This window comes from Bidens hawaiensis, unplaced genomic scaffold (assembly GCF_021521415.1).
Source record: "Bidens hawaiensis isolate Kalapana, Puna unplaced genomic scaffold, B.hawaiensis_p1.1 tig00000512_1, whole genome shotgun sequence".
In the NCBI taxonomy this organism is placed as follows: Eukaryota; Viridiplantae; Streptophyta; class Magnoliopsida; order Asterales; family Asteraceae; genus Bidens; species Bidens hawaiensis.
Window position 1 is genome coordinate 5,635,573 of NW_027491033.1, and position 21,157 is coordinate 5,656,729.

The window sequence follows — 21,157 nt, forward strand, 5'->3', positions numbered from 1 at the left end:
AACCGATCGGTTGATAATCTAAAATAACCGAACCGAACCAAACCGTGCTCACCCATAGTTATTACAAGATTAATGTAACTAATGTGAAATGATAGTTTAATAAGAATATTCCACAAATAAATGGTTCTTACATGTAACCTTAGGGCATATGTAAGAAAATCCCTTTTATTTTATTGTGCTCCTAATAATGCATTATACCCGACAGAGTTTTCATTATTCTACAGGTTTTTGAAAAATGAAACAACTCCATGGTTCCATCTTTTCTTTCCACGAACCATTTGCACAATAATTTAATTAATATTTTCCGTATTCATTTACAATCTTTGTTTCGTTTTAATGTAATCGTTATAAAAAATGAAAAAAAATATACATATAAAAATATGGTCGTAATTATTAAACCTCAGACAAGTGAATCAAGAACAGCAAACACGATTTTGCATAGAACGTTTATGCGACTCTTTTCATTAATAATAAACAAGAGCGAAATTCCAACTACTAACCAAAAAATAAAGCTTTTGATAAAAATTAGGAAACATAATCATATTAGACTTCTACTTTATCTAATAACAAAGAGTTAATGGCCATTTTCGTCCCTGTGGTTTGCTACTTTCGCCACTTCAGTCCAAAATTTGTACTTTTGTCAATTTAGTCCTCATAGTTTTAAATATTAGCCAATTACGTCCTATCCGTCTAACGACATCCAGATATGCCGTTAGTTTAAGGGTATTTTTGTCTTTCTCCCTTTTATTTTGAGTTATTGGTCATTTTCGTCCCCCTGGTTTGATATTTTTGCCAATTCAGTCCAAAGTTTGAAATTTTGTCAATTCAAGTCAGTTTTTTTCTATAACCCTAGAGAGCGTTATCCAAGCCCAAAACAAGTCTGCATTTACTCTGTCGACAACAGTAATCATACCCCCTCCTCTCGTATTTAGTTTCTAGACGGTTCCTAAACTCTCCCCCATGGTGGAATTCAATGGTAAAGTGGCAAAGCAATTCCGTGAAACCGAATTGTACGGAAAAAACTAAAAATCGTTTCTTTGATGAATGCATAATATTTGGGTTTAGAGATTAACATATCATAACGAAATCTGGGTCGTAATCAACTATTATACATTAATCAACAAAACAATTTTTAGTTTTTTCTATATAATTCGGTTTCAGGGAAACCTTGATCACTTTACCATTGAATTCCACCATGGAGAAGATTTTAGGAAATGTCTAAAAACTAAATATAGGGGGGGTATGATTACTGTTGTCACCAGAGTAAATGCATACCAGTATTTGAGGTTGCTCGATGGTTTTGGGCTTGAATTATGCTCTTCAGGGTTATAATCAAAAAACATAAAAAATAAAAAAAACTGAATTAAACTGAACATTAAATTGACAAATTTTCAAACTTTGGACTGAATTGGCAAAGATATCAAACCACAAGGACTAAAATGACCATTAACTCAAAATTAAAAGGAGAAAGACAAAAATACCCTTAAACTAACGTCATAGCTGGATGCCGTTAGACGGATGGGACGTAATTGGCTAATATTTAAAACTATGAGGACTAAATTGACAAAATTAAAAATTTTGGACCGAAGTGGCGAAAGTAGCAAACTACCGGGACGAAAATGGCCATTAACTCAATAACAAATTAGAGATAACTTAGGCAACAATTTATTTAACTTGGTCCATGAACTTTAGATCTCTACCGGACCGTCCTTCTAGATCTTCCATACTGCCATTATACTTTTCATATTAACCGTTCGGGTCCTTCAAGTTGGTGTTGCTCCAAGTTTTATAGTAATATGGTCAAAAGGATATTAAAACGTGATTGGTTCGTTGTCATTTCTATTATGCAACGTCAAAACCTACATTAATAAACCTACCCATTGCTGTGAATGACCTAAATCATTGTCATTTATTATTTATTAATTAATTTATATACAATTCCCATTATTTTATATATTTTGAAAATAACCTTAAACGAGTCTAAGCTCGACTAAATCAATGTGATGACCAAAAAAAAAAACCTAAATCTTTTTATTTTTTTTATCAGAAGTTTCATATTTTAAATTAAAAAACATTACCTCTTAGATACAAATGTCTATGTTTGATAATAGATTCTTACATAAAACACCACTAAACTAATATGTTCATGTGTTTCTTTCACTTTTAAGTGTTTTTTGGTTCTGATTTAAACCCTCCCTATATAGTGTAAAACAAGAGCCTCTTCAACTCTCTCAATTGCAGCCCGAGCCTTCTCGATCTCACTCCGTGCAAACGCCCGTTCTTCATCGACGAGTTTTTTTGCATCTTCTGATGCCTATAAATTATTATTGCTACAACTCATCACCAAAACTCGAAACAATCGGAATGGTTTTAATAATGGAAGCTCAAGTGATTTACCACACACATATGCTTAGGCGTGTAAACAAACCAAATGTTCAATAAACTGTACGTGAAACGTTCAATAGGAAGTTGGTTTATGTTCGTTTAATAGACGAATGAACACAAACAACATTTTTTGTACATTTCATTTAAACAAACGAACATGAACAAACATTTCGTTCGTTCCTTTATGTTCGTGATGTTTGTTCGTTTAAATTTGTTTCTGTTTGTTATGTTGTTACATTCATTTATGTTCGTTAGCGTTAGTAACTTTAAGTTAACTTTTGGGTCCATTAAGACACTACAAAAGAAATGAACCTCTTCTTCGTCTCAACATCTGCACCCATCACCAAACAATTCCGTACACCGCCACCTGACAACGACGACAATCATTTCACAGTCTATTCATGGACTTCATCAATAGCCCGTCACTGCCAAACCGGCCGTTTAAACCTTGCTGCCACCGAGTTCACCCGCATGCGACTCGCCGGAGTTCAACCCAACCACATCACCTTCGTAACCCTTCTCTCTGGCTGCGCTGAACACCCTTTACACGCCCGTTCATTCGGAGCTTCAATACACGCCATTATCTGTAAACTCGGTTACCATACGAACAATGTCAAGGTGGGTACAGCTGTTATCGACATGTATTGTAAATCTAATCAGATAGATCTTGCTCGTTTGTGTTTTGACTACATGGGTTTCAAAAATAAGGTGACTTGGAACACTATGGTTGCTGGGTTGATGAGAAATGGGGAGATTGGTCATGCACTCCAAGTGTTCGATGAAATGCCTGAACGAGATGTTATTTCGTATACCGCGGTAATTGGCGGGTTTGTTAAGAAAGGACAGTTTGAACATGCGTTGGAGTGGTTTCGACGAATGCAGATGTCGAGGGTGGAACCGGATCATGTCACGGTTGTGTCTGCGTTATCCGCGTGTGCGAATTTAGGTGCGCTGAGATTAGGATTATGGCTTCATCGACTTGTGTTAAACGGGAATGTTAAAGATAATATCCGGGTGAATAATTCGTTAATAGACATGTATTCTAGATGCGGGTGCATTGAACTCGCGCTTCAAGTGTTTCACTCCATGTCTAAACACAATCTTGTCTCGTGGAACTCGATTATCGTAGGTTTTGCGCTTAATGGAAACATTGAACGAACTCTTAACTATTTTTATCAGATGCAAGAAGATGGTTTTAAACCAGATGGGGTGACTTTCACTGGGGCTTTAACCGCGTGTAGTCATGCTGGTTTGGTGGACGAGGGCAAAAACCTTTTTGACATGATGATAAAAGTTTATAAAATAAAGCCTAGAATCGAGCATTATGGATGTTTAGTGGATCTTTATAGTCGCGCTGGCATGTTAGAAGAGGCGTTGAATGTTGTAACAAATATGCCAATGATACCGAATGAAGTTGTACTGGGGTCGGTTTTAGCAGCCTGCAAAGAGGCTAATGATGTACAGTTAGCTGAAAAGTTGATGCGATTTATTAGTGAAGTGGACCCGAGTGGTGACTCTAATTATGTTCTTCTTTCAAATATGTATGCTGCGGGTGGAGATTGGTATAAGGCGAGTAATGTGAGGAGGCGGATGAAAAGAAAGGGTATAGAGAAGAATCCGGGTGTGAGTTGTATTGAGATTGATGGTGTAGTTGAACAATTCGTGGCGGGAGATAAATCTCACATCGAGTCGGAGCGTATTTATGCCATGTTAGAAATGCTTTCGAGTGAGCTTATGATCTCGGGGTATGTTTCGGAAACTAATGTGAGAACTTCTTGGTTTTAAAAAGCGTTCCTCATGTAAATCACGGTCAAAGTTGGTCAAAGTTAGGGTCTGTAGGAGGTTGATACGTGAAACAACTAACAGATGAAGAAATCATGAATGATTTACTTGATAAAAATGGGTGATATGTAAAATAGATGTAGTTTCAGATTGTACATAAAGTATTCATACATACATGCTGATAAACACATGATAAAAAGATATGTTGAATCTTGTGAATGTGGTTGGTGATCATATAAGTCTATACACCTATAATGAGTTGGCACAAGTGACATATTTGAATATGATTTAAATGTGTTCAACGATTTAACCCGAGAAACACTGTATAGGTTGTAGTCGATCCTCGCATGGTTCCTCTCCATGTACTTGATCTAAGCATAACATTCATCGAGCCAGTTGTCGGGAAGATCCAGATATTACGTCGATCCATTCTTAAAGTTGTGTTTGACTATTGACAAATTAACCCAAATTTTGGTCATCTTAAAAGTTATGTACATGGTTTTGTTCTTGGTTATATTAAAATAAGATTGCAGGCTTGCAGCACGTATATATTTTATAGGTTTGTATTATTATTTAATCAATTACTTAAAAGACAACACTTGTATACGCGAAACCAAAACAATCGAAAGTTCATTGCAAAGCAATAACACTGACAAATGGCTAGTCAGCGTTTTTAATAATGAAAAATAATAAAATAGAATGACATAAAACGGTCTATTTTGATAGAATAGAGGCCGGCCTGCTGAATAATTGAAAAGAAAACGAAAGAAAGAAATAGTTTAATGGTATTTCTGAGTTTCTAAATTTGTTTATCATGGAAAGAGTAAACCAATGAGTTTTAGCGTAACCGACATTGAAGGGGAAGTGAAGATTTGGACGGGAGGTTGCAAGGTTTCAAGTTCGAATCCGATCCCAACAGAGTTTTACCGCAGCGGTCTTCGATGATGGGTTTTCCCCGGAACAGGAGATGGTGAGATAGAACTACCTAAAGCTGTTGTTAGTGATCACGAGCGCATAAGGTAACCTTTTACCATTGGATTCCCAGATAACCGAACTTTATTTGTTTTTCGTTAAAAAAATAAGCTAGAAAGAGTAATGCATAAGAAAAAAAACAAACAAGTGTTGATAGTTTTTTTTATCCTATAAATTATTTAAATTAAATAAAAAAAACTATAAGACCGGTCGCTATGGGGCGACGTTGAGGAGATTTTTGGGGCGCCCACATTGCCGTGGGGCGCGGACGGGGGAGGGGCGACGAAGATCCGGTCGTTGCAATGGCCGGCGCGGTTGATTGAGTTTTGGTGGACCCCCTTTCAGCAGCTCTCTCCATATTTCTCACACACATACATACATATGCATATATATGAGAGAGTTATCCTAAATATAAGTATTTTCCTAGGAAGACTATGAATAAATCATAGTCATTGGATCATGTTAATCAATGATTGAGATTTAAAATTACTAATAACCGACATAGTTTCCTAGAATTACTCTTTTATCATTATAACCGACATAGTTTCCTAGAATTGTTCTTTCACCATCATTTGTAATGTCAAGTGTCAAAATTTTGTTTGTTCTTACCATTCATAGGAAACTCGTTATTCTTATTTGAACCCTTATATATATATAATAGGAGTGCCCTTTGAGCATTAAATCATAACGGAGCATTTTTGAGGCGGAGCTTCGAAGCCCTCAATGCTTACGTGGCATGGTGGAGGGACTTCGAAGCCCCCCACCATAGAGATGGTCTAATATAAAGGTATCGTGCACGTTTTAAGATACTTAACATATACGTCTCCATGATGTAAGCAATGACTTGTTAGGGTCGGTGAGACGAGTTAGGTGAAACAAAACCAGTCTCCATATAAATAAATCCTCAAATCATATTGACTTCAATTATCAATTTCTTCCGACAAGCAATCAAAGAATTGAATTGAAGATGATGATGGCAATGAACGGCGTGAAGAAGATTCCAGACACGTTCTACATATCCCACGGATCTCCGACGTTATCCATCGATGAAACCATGCCCGCCCGTCATTTCCTCCAATCCTTTCAGCAAAAAGTCTACCCCAAGGACGCCCCACGCCCCTCGTCAATCCTTGTCATCTCTGGTCACTGGGAGACTTTCTATCCAACGGTCAACGCCGTTGACGGAACTTCAGAAACTATTTACGATTTCTATAATTTCCCCAAATCCATGTACCAGGTAATTTGCTTATTATTGGTTAATGTTTATCTTTAAGGTGGATTGGATTATTAACTAGTGTTATTATAGATTTGTTGGGTTTATGTTTAGTTAAATGGGTCGTGTTGGGTTTAGGTTTAGACTAGACGGGATACACGTCAGTTTTAGGCTGTACTTGCCACTATGTGTTGGGTTTAGGTTTAGACTAGACGGGTTGGGTCAGTTTCTTGTCAATCTGACGGGTTCGCGGATTGATCTGTTTAACCCGTTTATTTGTTTTTCAAGCTTTCAAACTATGTTTTATACCTTAAGGCAAAATTACAAATTTTGTCTTTTAAACATACGCAATTTATGGATCAGGTCTTTTAAGAAGTTTATTTGCAGGCGGTGATCTTTACATGTCATGTAATGTTTGTTTGATTTTCGTCATTTCGAATAACTGACATCTAAAAACCCCGTAAAGTCTTGGCATGTGAGGGCATTTAAGTCTTTTTACGCATACTATTTAAGTATTTATAATTAAAAAACAAATTAAATATTTTATTAGAAAAAGAAACTAAATAAAATATGTTAAACAAAAACCTCGTTAAGTCTTGACATGTTTGGATTTAACTGAATTTTTGGATGACAGTTAGTGTAAAGGACAAAAAGCGAATGTATTTTGTCATATAAAGGACACCTCCCGTAAATAAACTTTTTAAAGGACCTGATCCATAAATTGCATATATTTAAAGGACAAAATTTGTAATTCTGTCATATCATAACTTAAATTTTAAAAGAAAAGTGGCACCGTTATAAACATAATCGCTCTTAAAAGTTAAAATGCAAACATAGAATCTTCAAGTATAAATATGTAAAATAAGTAACTCTTTTTCGGGTTGGGTTATAACGGGTCGTGTTTGGGATCATGTGTGTAACACGATTCTCAGGTTCGTTTCGGGCTCGACCCGTCAACCGACGAACATGGCTTGTTTAGCAAACAGGATCTGTTACAGTAAGATGGTTACAGAAAGTTAATTGTTTTCTTATTTCTTGAAATTTGTTTTAAAACCAGCTCAAGTATCCAGCACCAGGAGCTCCAAAACTAGCAAAACGAGTGAAGGAACTTCTCACATCTTCCGGGTTCGACCGCGTGGACGAGGACAAGAAACGGGGGCTTGACCATGGTGCGTGGGTCCCACTAATGCTCATGTACCCAGAGGCAGATATTCCGGTTTGTCAGTTGTCTGTCCAGACAGACAAAGACGCCGCTTACCATTACAACATTGGTAAGGCGTTGGCACCCCTTAAAGACGAAGGGGTGCTCATTGTCGGTTCGGGTGCCACCACTCACAACCTGAGAATGTTGCGCAACACCACCTCGGTGCAACCGTGGGCCCAGGAGTTTGACACGTGGCTCAAGGAAGCATTAATTGATGGAAGGTATGAAGATGTAAACAGCTATAAGGAGAAGGCCCCACATGCAAGCGTGGCCCACCCATGGCCCGACCATTTCTACCCGCTGCATGTTGCGATGGGTGCTGGTGGTCCGACGTCTAAAGCCGAACTTATGCACCATAGTTGGGGTTTGTCTTCTCTCTCATATGCTTCTTACAAGTTCACGGTCCCGGCTTAGTAATGGAGTGAGTGTTCATGTTGGTTTTGTTTTTGTGAAATACATGGTTTGTAAGTCTATGTGAATATGATATTGTACTTCCTGTTGGAACATTGTTCGAGGGCCACACTCCCATATACATTTGTAATGGATTAATTTGAACTTTTAATGTAGTCATGCATTTTTATCTTATTATTATTTTAATAACATCTCAAATCACAATGCCCTTCAAAGAAGCCTTCATAGTATGTTTGAGTACATAATTTAAAACACAAAATATAAGTTGATTACTTATGTACTTCTCCTTCATCAAAACCATCCACCTCTATAAGGTTTGGTCAAAGGATAATGTGTTGTGTTGGCTTGAAGTCTCCTTTCTGATTGGTTTATGTGGAGATTGCATTAGCGACTTGGTTTGTGAAGCCATGAATATATGCATGTATACATACACATTCGGTTTTGGTGATAGTAGATGAGAAACACATAAGCTTGAGCGCTTTATCAAAACCTTAACTGATAATGATATTTGGTAAAGTCTCTTTGGTGTGATATTGACACTTAGTATGGTGAACACCTTCATTCGAGTTCATTGATTGGTGGAGATACATTCTAGGGAGCTTGTACCCTTCATCAAAGGACAACTATTTCTCTTCAAGGGCCGTAGCCATCTAAATATCCCATGGTTGTTTTATTTTGGTTTCAAGTCTTCTTTAAGATGAATCCATGGTATTAATTAATTATACAAAAGGTTTTTAGAAGTTGCATACTACAAGTCTTTCGATGCTAAATAATCTCATAAAATGGTATGCAAATTCCCAACACCATAATGAAAATCATATAAGCTAAATTTACAACTTTTTAATCTTGGAAACGTATAAAAAAGTAACACCACAAGGAATCAGTTCTTCAAACTTCTTTCGAAATTCCTTTGTAACTCCTCTTTTATCGCCTTGGAATCCATTCACAAGTTCTAATCATTGACAAACTAGTGACTGTTCTTTTTAGCCTGATTGTTTTTCATAATAATGTGAAAAACACTTATATTTCCGTCCCCTTTATCGCAAAATTAATTCTCGTTTTTCTTCAACCACATATATTAAACACATATACTCGATACCTACGCGTATATATATATACCAAACTAGAGATGTGCACGGTTTGGTTCAGTTTTTAGGTAAAACCGAAACCGAAGTCATTGCTTATTTGAATATACAAACCGTTTGGTTTCGGCTTTTCTGGTTTTTCGATTTTCGGTTATTTTAGGTTTCCGTTCGGTTGTAGTCCGTTTTTATCAATTATGTGTAGACATTGCAAAAAAAAATATAAAAAAATTACGTGTAAACATTGCAAAAAAAATTATAAAAAGTGTATTAGATTACCACAAATACATATTAAATACAAAAAACATAAATAGACACATGTCCTCATGACTCTGTGAGGGATGAGGTATAGGCACCCGATAATGTTATGAAACCGGATGTAATACATGATTTTTATCATATCATATTTAAAAAAAACCCAATATTGAGTCTATCTTGAAGACACAAACAACTAAAAAGAAGCATATTTATTTATTTATTTATTTCATCATCACTACACATCATCCATCACCCATTCTATTCTTTTCATCCTTCAAATTGGCGTGATGGAGTTTTGTGTTCTCATGAGGGTGGTTTAGAATTGATATTAACAGTGAATCAATCGGATGGATCCTGAACAGACTTTTATTAGGGTTCAGGAACGATTCTCACATGTCCTGACACCTCGAATACGAGCTTCTCTCGAGTACATCTATCTCCTCATTGCCATCACTCTCTTCTGTATTCTCGTTGTTATGCACGCCAATTACGTCCAACAGGTATCTACCGCACCTATCTATCACTTTCCAACTTATTACTTTCTTTCTGCTTTCTCATAGAATTATTATTATTATCAACTCTTATTTTCTTCAATTTAGGGTTAATATGATAGACTGTATATGTTGTATGCAGACTGACTGCAGAGATATTATGTCCGTGAGTAGAAGATCCGAAGCGGTCTATATTCATTAACACATCAAAGCATGTATTCATTTTGTAGAATTTGTATGCTTGTATGAATATCGTTCGTGGTAAATCAACTTGTTTATCCGACTAAAAAGAAATATTCATTGGTCAGATGGAATTTATGATAAACGTGTATTATCAGTTATTTGCTTCTATGTTGTAGCTAGTCTGTTGTGATGTATGCCTCTTTTAGGTTTATGGATGATCAAGATGAACAATAGATAGATGTATTTTTAATAGTCACGTCTCTTTAGATGCTATAAATATTTCTTTAAAGTTAGTTGTTATAGGCAGAACGCTCACCAGCAAGTGTATATTTGAAGCATGATGACATAGAATCAGTATAATACCATTTATTGGCTTTTCGTTTGGTACACTTTCTGAGGTGTTTTTTTTTGTTCTAACTGGATTTCATGTTTTGTAGCCTGGCTGTTCTAGTGAACTTACTGGAGTTGCAACTACTGAAGCCCAACTTATCCAAATTAAGGTTTGTTATTGCTATCTCAGTACTATTACGTATGGTCTATGTTGTCTGTTACTTTAGCACTATAATGATATATTAAGTTTCTACATGAGAAAACATTACATAACTCATATCCTTTTTATATATGTTTACTCCAATTGTTCAGATTACTAGTGCTGGCTTGTGGTCACAAAGTGAAGCTCCTTCATATGATGCTAAGAATAATAATATTGACAAAGATATTGAAGCTAATGATGAGAAAGTTGATGCGCAGTTTTGGTCAAATTGGTTGATTAGTTCAAGTGGTAGGATTGGGAAATCAGGTCTCTAAAGTTGTGGAGGTCCGATAATGAAGTTGTTGAATCACAACATGAGAGTTGTACTTCTAGCAGTGATAATGTTGATGATGTGTATTGCACAAAAACCAAGAAAGATGAGTCACGTGTCAGGTCAGCAAAAGAATCACTAAAAGCTGCAATCTTGCGCAAGTGGCACGGACGATTCTCGTTTCTTTGGAGACATTCAACTAGATTTTTGTCAAGTGTATGGGTGAGTAAAACTTTCCCAGTTCGTTTGTGTTATTGTTTTTATTTTATTTATAATTGAAAGGGTATAATAGGTAAGGGCATATTGGATATTTAACGAGAATTTAACTAAAAATGTTACTAACCCTTTAGTTTAAGGATGTCCATTGTGATTAATAAGTAATTAAGAATTAAGGAGACAACCTGGAATTGGGTGTCACACCCCGACCAAAGGCGGCGGAACATGCCGGGGTGCAACGATTGCTCATAAGCGCATGACACTATTTAAAGCGACAATATTTAACAAACTCATTTCATTTCACAACATCGAAAATGTCACATAACCAAATATTCATAACTCAAATGCAACAAAATATAACAAAATATAGCAAATCAAATATTGTTCATTTTTGCTAATATCCTAACGGTATTTGTGACGTTTTCTTCACCGAACTCCATAATCAACCTAGATGCAAACCTGTAACATTTCATAAAATAAAGTTTATCAACACAAAGGTTGGTGAGCAATTCATAAGTTTGAACAATAGATATATAGTATGAAATTCCACAAAACTAGTATACAAAACCATAAATAATAGCTATAAACTTGGATAAATAGTTATCGCTAACAAGTTAGCGACACCCAACTATAAGGGGTTGCCAAATAGTTTAGGATTTTATAGTTATCGTTAATTGCATTACGTTAACGACACCTTGCCATGAGGGGTTGCCAAATGGTCTAGGATTTATAGTTCCACCATCCAAAAGCGATAAACACATAGTCAAATAAGCATAGAACACCAAATCGAGCAATTATTCAAGTAAGGCATACAACAACGTTTGTGGTTTAAGACCCAAGTATAAAACATTTAGTTTGGATAAGTTGAAATGTCACCCCCAAAATAAAAGATAGAAAACGGGTATGAAGTTACTCACGTTCAAGTAATAAACTTGAAAGATTGATTATTTGGAGATTTGCCGGAACGACGAGTTTAACGTATGAAGCCTAAATAAAAGAAAGTCTTGGATTTAGAAAGGTTGTCTTGAAGATCTTTAAATAAAATAATTGTTGCAAAAACTAATCAATTAAAGTTCAAGGTTTAAAATGTAACTATTTAAGAATTTATAATAATAACCCTTTTAAAAAATGTAAGTTTGCTTAAAACCGGGTTAAAGTATCTAACCTTAATATTTACTTAACCAATGTTAAGTAATAAGGTGGGGAAAATGCTAAAATACAAGTTCCATTAGGCTAAAGATACTAAAACGGGTTTTTAACGAATGTTCGGGTTGTCGGTTCGGGTCTTGACAAATGGTCAAATCCAAAGTCAACTTTCCAAAATATTAATTGTTATGAGATAACTCATTAAAACATACTAACACTTAACCAAGTATGTAGATCTATTGTTTAGAACTAACAACGCACGTTAAGCGAGTGTTCGGTTTTGTCGGTCCAAACTATGTTTTGAGATCAAGTTGGATCCAACTATTCCAAGTACTTAAGAAAATAATTAAAATCAGTTTGTAAACTATTTTTTAAAGAAATATACAAGTCTTGATAGCTAAAACACACTTGTGTGTCTTAAGCGAGTAAAAGTCGGTATAGTTCGGTTTGGTTCGGTCTCCATCTCACAAATAGTTTATAGATGGTTTCTACATGCCCAAATATCATAGAACTTGTATATTGGTTTATAAATGAAGAAAACTTAAATTTTACAACAAAAAAAGTTAACTACAAGTCTTTTAAGCAAAGTTTCGGTTTAGTTAGGTTTCCATCTCCCAATGAGTTCATAGATGGATTCCATATGCTTAATATCAAAGAACTTGTAAAAATGATTTTTGAAACTCAAATCTAGCAACAAACATGTTTAAACAACTATTTTAACAAAACTAGTAAACAAAAGTTCGGTTTCCGGTTTGGACTAGTTTCGGTTAAACCGAGGTTAGTCTTATATAAATCCACACCATGGAACTTGTAAATAAGATGAACAAACTAAAGGGTTAGAAGTTAGTCATAGGTGATATGTATAATAAGTTAGGTGTGTGTAAATATATATCAAGAACACGAAGTCCTCCATGAAGCCTTGCCTTATAACATTCGAAACTTAACCAACCAAAGTCGGTGAAGTAACAAATAAAGGAAACAAGGGGTGTGTATTATATATATGTTGTACCACCATATTCAAGAGTTAGTAATATTAGATGAACAAGTTAGAATGAAAGACTATAGTTAGTTTGACTTGAGAAGTCAAAACTTCAAGAATACATAAGAAATAACAACCTTGAATCTATAGAGTTTTGAGAGAGTTTTTGGAGATGTAGCAAGAGTAAATGAAGAAGATGGGTGTGTATATATAGGGAAGGAGTGAAGGGTTGGGTATAAAGATTCTTTTGTGGTTTGCATAAAAATGGGTATGTTTAAATGGTCAAACAATGCATAATATAAAAAAAAAACCAATATTTTATATATTTTAAATGACAAGATCCAATATTTTATATATTTGAAATGTTCGGGTTACAAACGGGTCGGGTTTACATAACAAAAGTGACCCGAAATTGACGAATGTCACACTGGGTATATACGTAAAGGATAATATCTGTAATATGCTCTAAAATGATCATTGTCTTGTATAGTTGTATATGTTATAATTGTGTATGTAGCCATGTACAAACAAATCACTCATTTAGCCAATAGATACGGGACAATGATTCGCATGGCAATTTTTTTCCGCCAGTAATGATTAAACTAATGTGATATATACCTCAGAAAATGATAGATGCTAGACAGTATTTGCAAATCAATATGGGGGATATATTATTTAACTATTAGTATTAGTAGATTTTGAAAATCAATATAAGATGGTGCACACAATGTACTTTAGACAGAAAATGAGTACCAATGGAGATATGTTAAGGTAAGGTGGTTCAGTAAGAAACTAAGAATTCATGAAGTAAAATGTAGGTTACTATTACAACGTCTAGCATTATAAACAATGTAAATTAGAGTGCATGATATTATGAACTTCAAGATAGAGAAAGTATGACCTGGAACAAGGACAAGAACACAGACTTAAATTAAGAACAAAGAATCTGCTGTTTAGATCTCACAAAACAGAGTAATAATAATAAATGAAGCACTTCACATTTCACATCTCATAATGGCGTGTCTTTCAATAACCCTTAATTTGTGTTGTTTTAACTCTGTTATGCAGCCTATAACCTTCTTAGTTCTATGTTTTAAGTTGCTCATTTGAATGTAAATATTTTGCATATAAGCATGAAGAGCAAACCTTTTTCACCGGTGTTCTTTGAGGTCTTGATTTTTCCCTTACCTTAACCCATCTCTCGTGCTTCATATTCTCATGACCAAAAAGAAACTTTATCATAACTACATTGAGGCCTTATTTTCATCAATGATCCTATGTGGTTTGAACATACTCAGGTTCTAAGGAAAAACCTTCATAATCCAGGCGTTGTTTTAAGCTTTAACAAGATGGCATTTGATTGGACTTCAATATTTTTTTGTGGTAAAATAGTTTCATGGTTGCTAATAATCAGTGATAAATAAAATGCTGCAAAAAGGTCCTAGATCATACTATACTTTCCAAAAGTAGTATTTCGACCAATGGTTGCTTCGATATGCACCGTTCCTTTTTAAGGTTTGCGTCACCACCACTGAACCCAGTGAGGAGTGCAATTAGTTGGGTCCAGGACTTGATTAGCTTATACAAGTGTGTATTCCACACCTCGTGATCTAAAATCACTATGTTCTTGTGTAAATCTCAATAACATAAGAGTAAAATCACTATGTTCTTGTGTAAATCTCAATTTTTAAACCCTAAAGTCACTATTCTATTTCTTACTTTCTTATTCTCGACTACTATCATGGCCCAAGACCAAATCCCCAATTCAAATATTGGAATGGCATTAATCTTTTTTCTTTCAACTCCTTTTCCGAGCCCTTTGCATTTTGAATGTGCTTGTTTGTCTTTGACTACTATGGGAAAACAACTAGCAGTAATAAACTGGTCTGTGAAGAAAACTTAACAGGGCTGAATTGTAATCCCAGATACCAATATTTCATATGAAATCAAGTTCTTGACAAATCAATGCATGTGGCACAGTCCATTCCACATTGAAATCTTTTTAGTTGATCTTCTTTCTATTTGTTATGGAATTCTCTGCCTTGAAACCTGAGTATATTGTTTACTTTGTTTAAACTTCAAATGCAGGACATTGCAGGTATCCATTTAAACATTGATATCAATAAATGTCTTCATGTACTTCACCTTGACAAGCTTAATTCTTTGGCGGGTAAGTTCTGACTCTACAATGTGAGTAGGCCTGTAGACGAACCAAGTGAACCGTTTGGCAGGAAGTTCATTTATTTAATAAACAAGACGAACATGAACATACGTCTTGTTTGGTCATTTTTGTTCGTGAGGTGTTCATTGGCATTTGTTCATTTAAATTTGTTTATGTCCTAATATCCGTTTGTTTAAGTTCCTATATTAATATATTCATTTATAATTATTAGGCCCATTCTAATTTGTTAACTTTTAGGCCCAACAGATTTACTTTTAGTTGGTTTTAGCTTAGTTATGTTTGTTCATCTATGTTCAGTTTATGTTCGTGAACCATTCGTTGATATTGTTAACGATATGAACATAAATTAACTTGACCACAATTCATTTTAATTACGAACGAACACAAAAAAACTCGTTCATTTAGATGTCCGTGTTTGGTCGTATGTTCTGTTAAAGCTAAATGCACAAACAAGAATATGCAATGTTTGTGTTCATTCGGTTTGTTTACAAGCCTAAATGTTATTATAGTGATTTTATGATACGGTACGTAGGCCCTCGGTTTAAAAACCCTTTTTCTCATTTGAATTTTTTTCTTCTTCTGAGGATTTAGTGCAGTGGCTTGAAACAAGAAGCAACACATTTGAACCAACTTATCTATATACAATGGAAAAGGTAATAAAGATCTTGTTGATTACTTTAGTTTCTTGTTCTCATTCATACATCCAATACTTTATACCTTTCAATATAAAGTTCTATGAAAAAGAGGGATTGTTTTATCTTTTAATATAATATATTCAAGAGACAATTGCACAAATGGTCCTTGTAGTTGCTATTTTGCAACGGGTTCCAAGATTTTAAAAATTGTGAATTTAGTACAAAAATTTGTGAGAGGGTTGCACGTCTAGTCCCCACTGTTTTAATGGAAATTGATGTCATGTGTCATTCATGTGAGGGTAATTCTTAAGGGTTTCCAATTTGAAGAGACACAATTACCCTCACATGAATGGCACATAACATCACTTTTTCCATTAAAAACTAACTGGGATTAAAGGTGGGGATTAAATGTGCAACCCTCTCACAAATGTTTAATGTTTGGACTAAGTTTGCAATTTTTAAAATCTGAGGACCAAACTTGCAAAATGGTCTAACCACAAGGAACATTTGTGCAATTTATTCTTTTCAATATAATGTTCTATTAAAGAAAAAGGATGATTTTCAATATAATATATTCAAAGTTTTTATTTATTTATTTTTTGTAGGGTTATTTTCTGCTGCCTGAAAGAGCTAAATCTCAACATAACATCCAAACTGTCAACATTAGCATTTCAGCGCGTGACTCCTGCTTTGGGAATAGGTGGCAGCAGCTTCTGATCAATAGGCTTGTAGGATATGATACTATCTTGATGAACAGTTTGCTGAATTCTCCAGGTCAAGGTATAAGTATATAACAATGTTCTTGGTATAAGTTGATGTGTTATGTTACATTTATTAGGTGTGATCATTGTTCTTTATTTGATGCAGGCTACCTATTTAATTACCAGACAAATGAATTCTACAACCTTACATATGCACACGAGAAACCAGAACGGTCAGCAAACTTTGGAGGTTTGCTGCTTTTTCCATTTATTTGCTTCCGTTAATATTCTCTAAACTGATGATTGAAGTCACTAACAATTTGGTTCTATAATTTACAGACTATTTTGCTACGAAGTGCGGTGTTCTTATGATGTCTCTCTTTGTTTTCTTCACCACAACAATGTCAGTTTCATTTACACTCAGGGAAACACAAACTCGCATGCTCAAGTTCACAGGTTTGTTTCGTACTTCTTTTATCTTCTGTCATAAGCAACAAAAGAATATAAACCCTAGGCCCATTGGGATTCTCAATACTACTTAATATCTAACACCTGTTAATGTAACACGTTTTTCTTTTTCACTATTTATAGTGCAGCTTCAACACCATGCACGACATCGTCTCCCCACTTTTCAGTTGATTTTTGTACATGTAATTGAGTCTCTTGTGTTTGTACCAGTAAGTGATTACTATCTTATTACTTGTACTTGCATGTTGTGAGTTATTTCATACTACGTATATAATATCCATTTTGTATTTGCAGATAATGATAGGTATCCTGTTTTTTCTTTTCGAGTTTTATGACGACCAACTTTTAGCTTTCATGGTGTTAATACTTGTCTGGATTTGTGAACTCTTCACTCTTATCAGGTTCTCTCTCTCTCTCTCTCACACACACACACACACAAATCTCGTATCATAATCCTTTATTTGTGTTTGGTTTCAGCGTGCGTACACCAATATCAATGAAGTTCTTTCCTCGCTTCTTTTTGCTGTACTTTCTGGTGTTTCATATCTATTTCTTCTCATACACACATGGTTTGTTACTCTCACTTATACTCCTCAATTGTTAACATTGGCAGTTATATTATTTGTAGCATCATTGCAAAATGAAAATTTCAGGTTTTTCATATTTGGCACTCTCAACCACAGCTGCATTTATGCTACACCTCATCCTCTACTTCTGGAACCGATTTGAGGTCAGAACATTTTGCTGTAGTTAATTCATAAGATGTAACTAGTATAAAACCCACACACACGAAAAACTGCAAAAGAAAATGGTGGCATATATGTGTACAGCTTTAACGACGTTTACATAGGTGTTTAGATGACTTGTACGATATCACGCGGAACTCTATCTAAAACAAAACTTACATCGAAACATGGATAAAAATAAGCACACGCAATGGTATATTATAAAAATCATATTTTAAAAGTTACAAAAAAAAAAACAAAACTGAAAAGAAAAAATTATGAGTACGACATTTGTCAAATTGTAATTGGCCAGAAGAATATTAAACAAAAACATTTGAAAAAGTCTAGGTTCAAATGGTAAGTTTAACATTAAAAATCATTCAACTAAAATCCTTGTAAGCTATGCATCATTAAGTTTTAACAAATGAGTAGTAATTGTAAGACACAAAAAATCTTTGCTATTTGAATATGTTTCCTTGAAATTAATATTTGTTACTTAGGTTCCTGTTTTGCAAAGATTCATGCAAAACAGACGATCACAGTTTCAGCAACAACCAGACTATCATATCACCTCATCAACCATTCTCGCTTCAACTCTGCATATCACCAGATTAAACCCCTTGAGGAACACCATAAACAATACGACCAATCATGGGTTAACACAACCACAACCCGAGAATGACAACATGAACCTGAATCGGATATCAGACAATGAAGGTGGGGGTGCGATGAATTCGTTCAGTTCCACATTGTTATGGATCTTGGGAGGCGCGTCTTCAGAGGGTCTAAACTCATTTCTTTCTATGTTCAGAGACCAAGGTCAAGAAAACCATGCTACACAATGAACCCGGTTCTTGATACATATATATATATATATGTATATATATATATATATATGCATCGGTATAAAGCATTGTTCATATTCTCTTAGCAAGATAATTACATCTCGTGTAGATAAACCGTGATAATATTTGGTCACAATGCAAGTTTTGTGGGTATGTAAACAAAATCGTTCGACCTTAAACCTTTGTGTATTCACTGTTCAATACAATGTAGGTGCCTAGTGTAATTGCGAAGCAACTTCTGTGTCCACGTGCAAATGTGCAATCATTCTGCCTTTAGAACATCAACTTATGACCATACTAAAGATGAATAATAACATTTTAAGAGAAATCTACATATTATTTCTATGGTCGAGACCAATTATCGACCGATTGCATTGTTGAAAAAATGAGCATCAACAGATCTTCATGTTAGTCATGTACCATTTTTTAAATTTTTTTATGGTAGGTAATTCTGATTGACACTTGACAGGGCCGGCCCAACCATTTTGGGTCTAAAAACGAAACGTGAACTGTGGGTCTTTTTTGAATTTTACTGTTACAGAGCAAAACAACTAACCACATATGTGTGTATATTTTCAAATAATTTAAGGGTCATTTTTATCATTTAATATGTTTTTGATGTAACTTGGGTGTAAATTGAAGACCATGTCAAAGTGGGGGCCTAAAGGCTTCGCTTTAGTTTGCTCCCCTAGAGCTGGCCTTACCGTTTAGTATATAGCATATTAGCATAAAATTTAACTAGAAAGGATATAAGTTTTGGGATTTTTCTAGTGATGTCCAGAAAATATAAAAGCATACCAAATACATATAGTGGTCGTGTTTGAGATTTGTATCTTTGCTTGAACAAAGAAACAATTTTTAAGTGTGTGGATGATATTCTCTCGTTTATTATTTGCAACAATATTAATACTTTACAATAAGGAGTCAACCACAATATATCTAACAGGATATAAAGCAATAGTGTAAGTGGTAGAACTAGTGGAACCAACCAACAAAAAAAGATGGCACCACCACAAAAATAATAAATCCGTGTGACTACCACATCATTTTCCTATGTTCTTTAATAAATAAATAAATAAAAAAATACATAAATCAAGTATAAAACGTTTCTTAAATTTATTTCTATATGTAATAAGATGTCAACTTTTCACACTGATTTTGACGTTTTATGTCTGACTCACTTAAAAACACCATTAAGTAGGAAACTTTTCATTGTGAAAAAAACTCCATTGAATCAGGATTCGAACATGAGACTATAAGATTCTAAGCCTTAATCATCACCTCATGTCATTGAACTAGAAAACCAATTGCGAAAGTTCCTTTCTCTTAAAAGTAAAAATAACAATGTTCATAGAATGCGCATGGAGGAATATAGACCAATGATTATACTAATTGACTAAGAGTGAGATTAAACGTGGTTGAACATGCAAAAGAGGAAATCTAGTTCTTTTTGTTAACATTTTCATTTGAATCAAGTTTAATCGAAATGATTTGATGTCACATAATTTTTATATAAGTCAGATAAGTTATGTATTTAGAAAAGTATTGCAAAAAGTGAAGAATTAATTTCTCTTTAATTTTAGTACATTATTGCTTATATTTATTTATAGAAATACTAAAGATTTTAATTGTTGATGTATCGTTGATTATAATGGTGCATTAAGACTATGCGTAGTAGGGCGTCTCCCCATCCCCCCCCTACCCCCGTGCTGGCGCCTTGAAGGGTTTGGATGTTGGGGGCGCTTCCCACATAACATTGGTGGTGAAGGTTGATGATTGATGGATGTGTTTGTATGTTTCATTTTTAATTAAAATATAATAATAATAATAATAATAATAATAATAATAATAATAATGATTGAAAGGGGTTATCCACTACATATCTTTTGTGTATAATGCCCCTACGGTGGCATGGCGTCACATGACCTACAACGCCCCGTTAGAGGCATTATCCACTACACACCGTCTAAGTTATCATGGTGTGTCTAAGCTAGTAATAACAATGCGCTTAAATTAATAATTAAGAGGTGGGTCTAACTTTATAGCAATCCGTCCAATTTGACATGACCTGATGTATGAACTATGTGAGTTAATGGTGTGTCCAACCCTTTCCAATGATACATCTAAACATAATTCTAATTAAAGGGACACAAATAGCTTTCCAGGCCGTGAGTCAACAGCTTGTCAATGACGCTAAAGATTTTAGTACATAAAAATAACAAGTAGCAAACAAAAAATAGTGAAAATGAAGTGTATTCGTTATGATGTGGTGGTGTTATGGTTATGGTTCGGATTTTTAGGTCTCTTGTGTGTAACAATGGAGAAACCATGTGGGAATTGGGATGGATGGATGAATGGTGGTGGGTGGGGATGTAGATATAACCTATTCTTTTTTGTACATCATCTTTGATTTGGTATTTTGTCAAGACAAGTAAAAATTAATAATTAGTCTTTAGACCATCACCATATATATGCT

General features: G+C 34.7%; 1 protein-coding gene and 2 pseudogenes across 2 annotated transcripts; all 3 read left to right on the plus strand.

Moving 5' to 3' along the window:
• The first annotated feature begins 2,688 nt into the window (after positions 1-2,688).
• LOC143634899 (pentatricopeptide repeat-containing protein At1g05750, chloroplastic pseudogene) lies at positions 2,689-4,305 on the plus strand (annotated as a pseudogene).
• Positions 4,306-6,055: 1,750 nt separating this feature from the next.
• On the plus strand, positions 6,056-8,141 carry LOC143634910 (extradiol ring-cleavage dioxygenase-like). Its single transcript, XM_077102870.1, has 2 exons — positions 6,056-6,376; positions 7,410-8,141. Exons 1-2 carry the CDS (start codon positions 6,107-6,109, stop codon positions 7,968-7,970), a joined length of 831 nt encoding a protein of 276 aa, XP_076958985.1. The 5' UTR covers positions 6,056-6,106; the 3' UTR covers positions 7,971-8,141.
• A 1,434-nt stretch (positions 8,142-9,575) lies between these two features.
• LOC143634919 (membralin-like protein At1g60995) lies at positions 9,576-18,916 on the plus strand (annotated as a pseudogene). Its single transcript, XR_013153961.1, has 13 exons — positions 9,576-9,807; positions 10,419-10,481; positions 10,624-11,006; positions 15,214-15,295; positions 15,899-15,960; positions 16,548-16,722; positions 16,810-16,893; positions 16,983-17,099; positions 17,235-17,320; positions 17,406-17,512; positions 17,589-17,680; positions 17,765-17,841; positions 18,337-18,916. The product of XR_013153961.1 is annotated as a membralin-like protein At1g60995 (transcript).
• Positions 18,917-21,157: the final 2,241 nt, after the last annotated feature.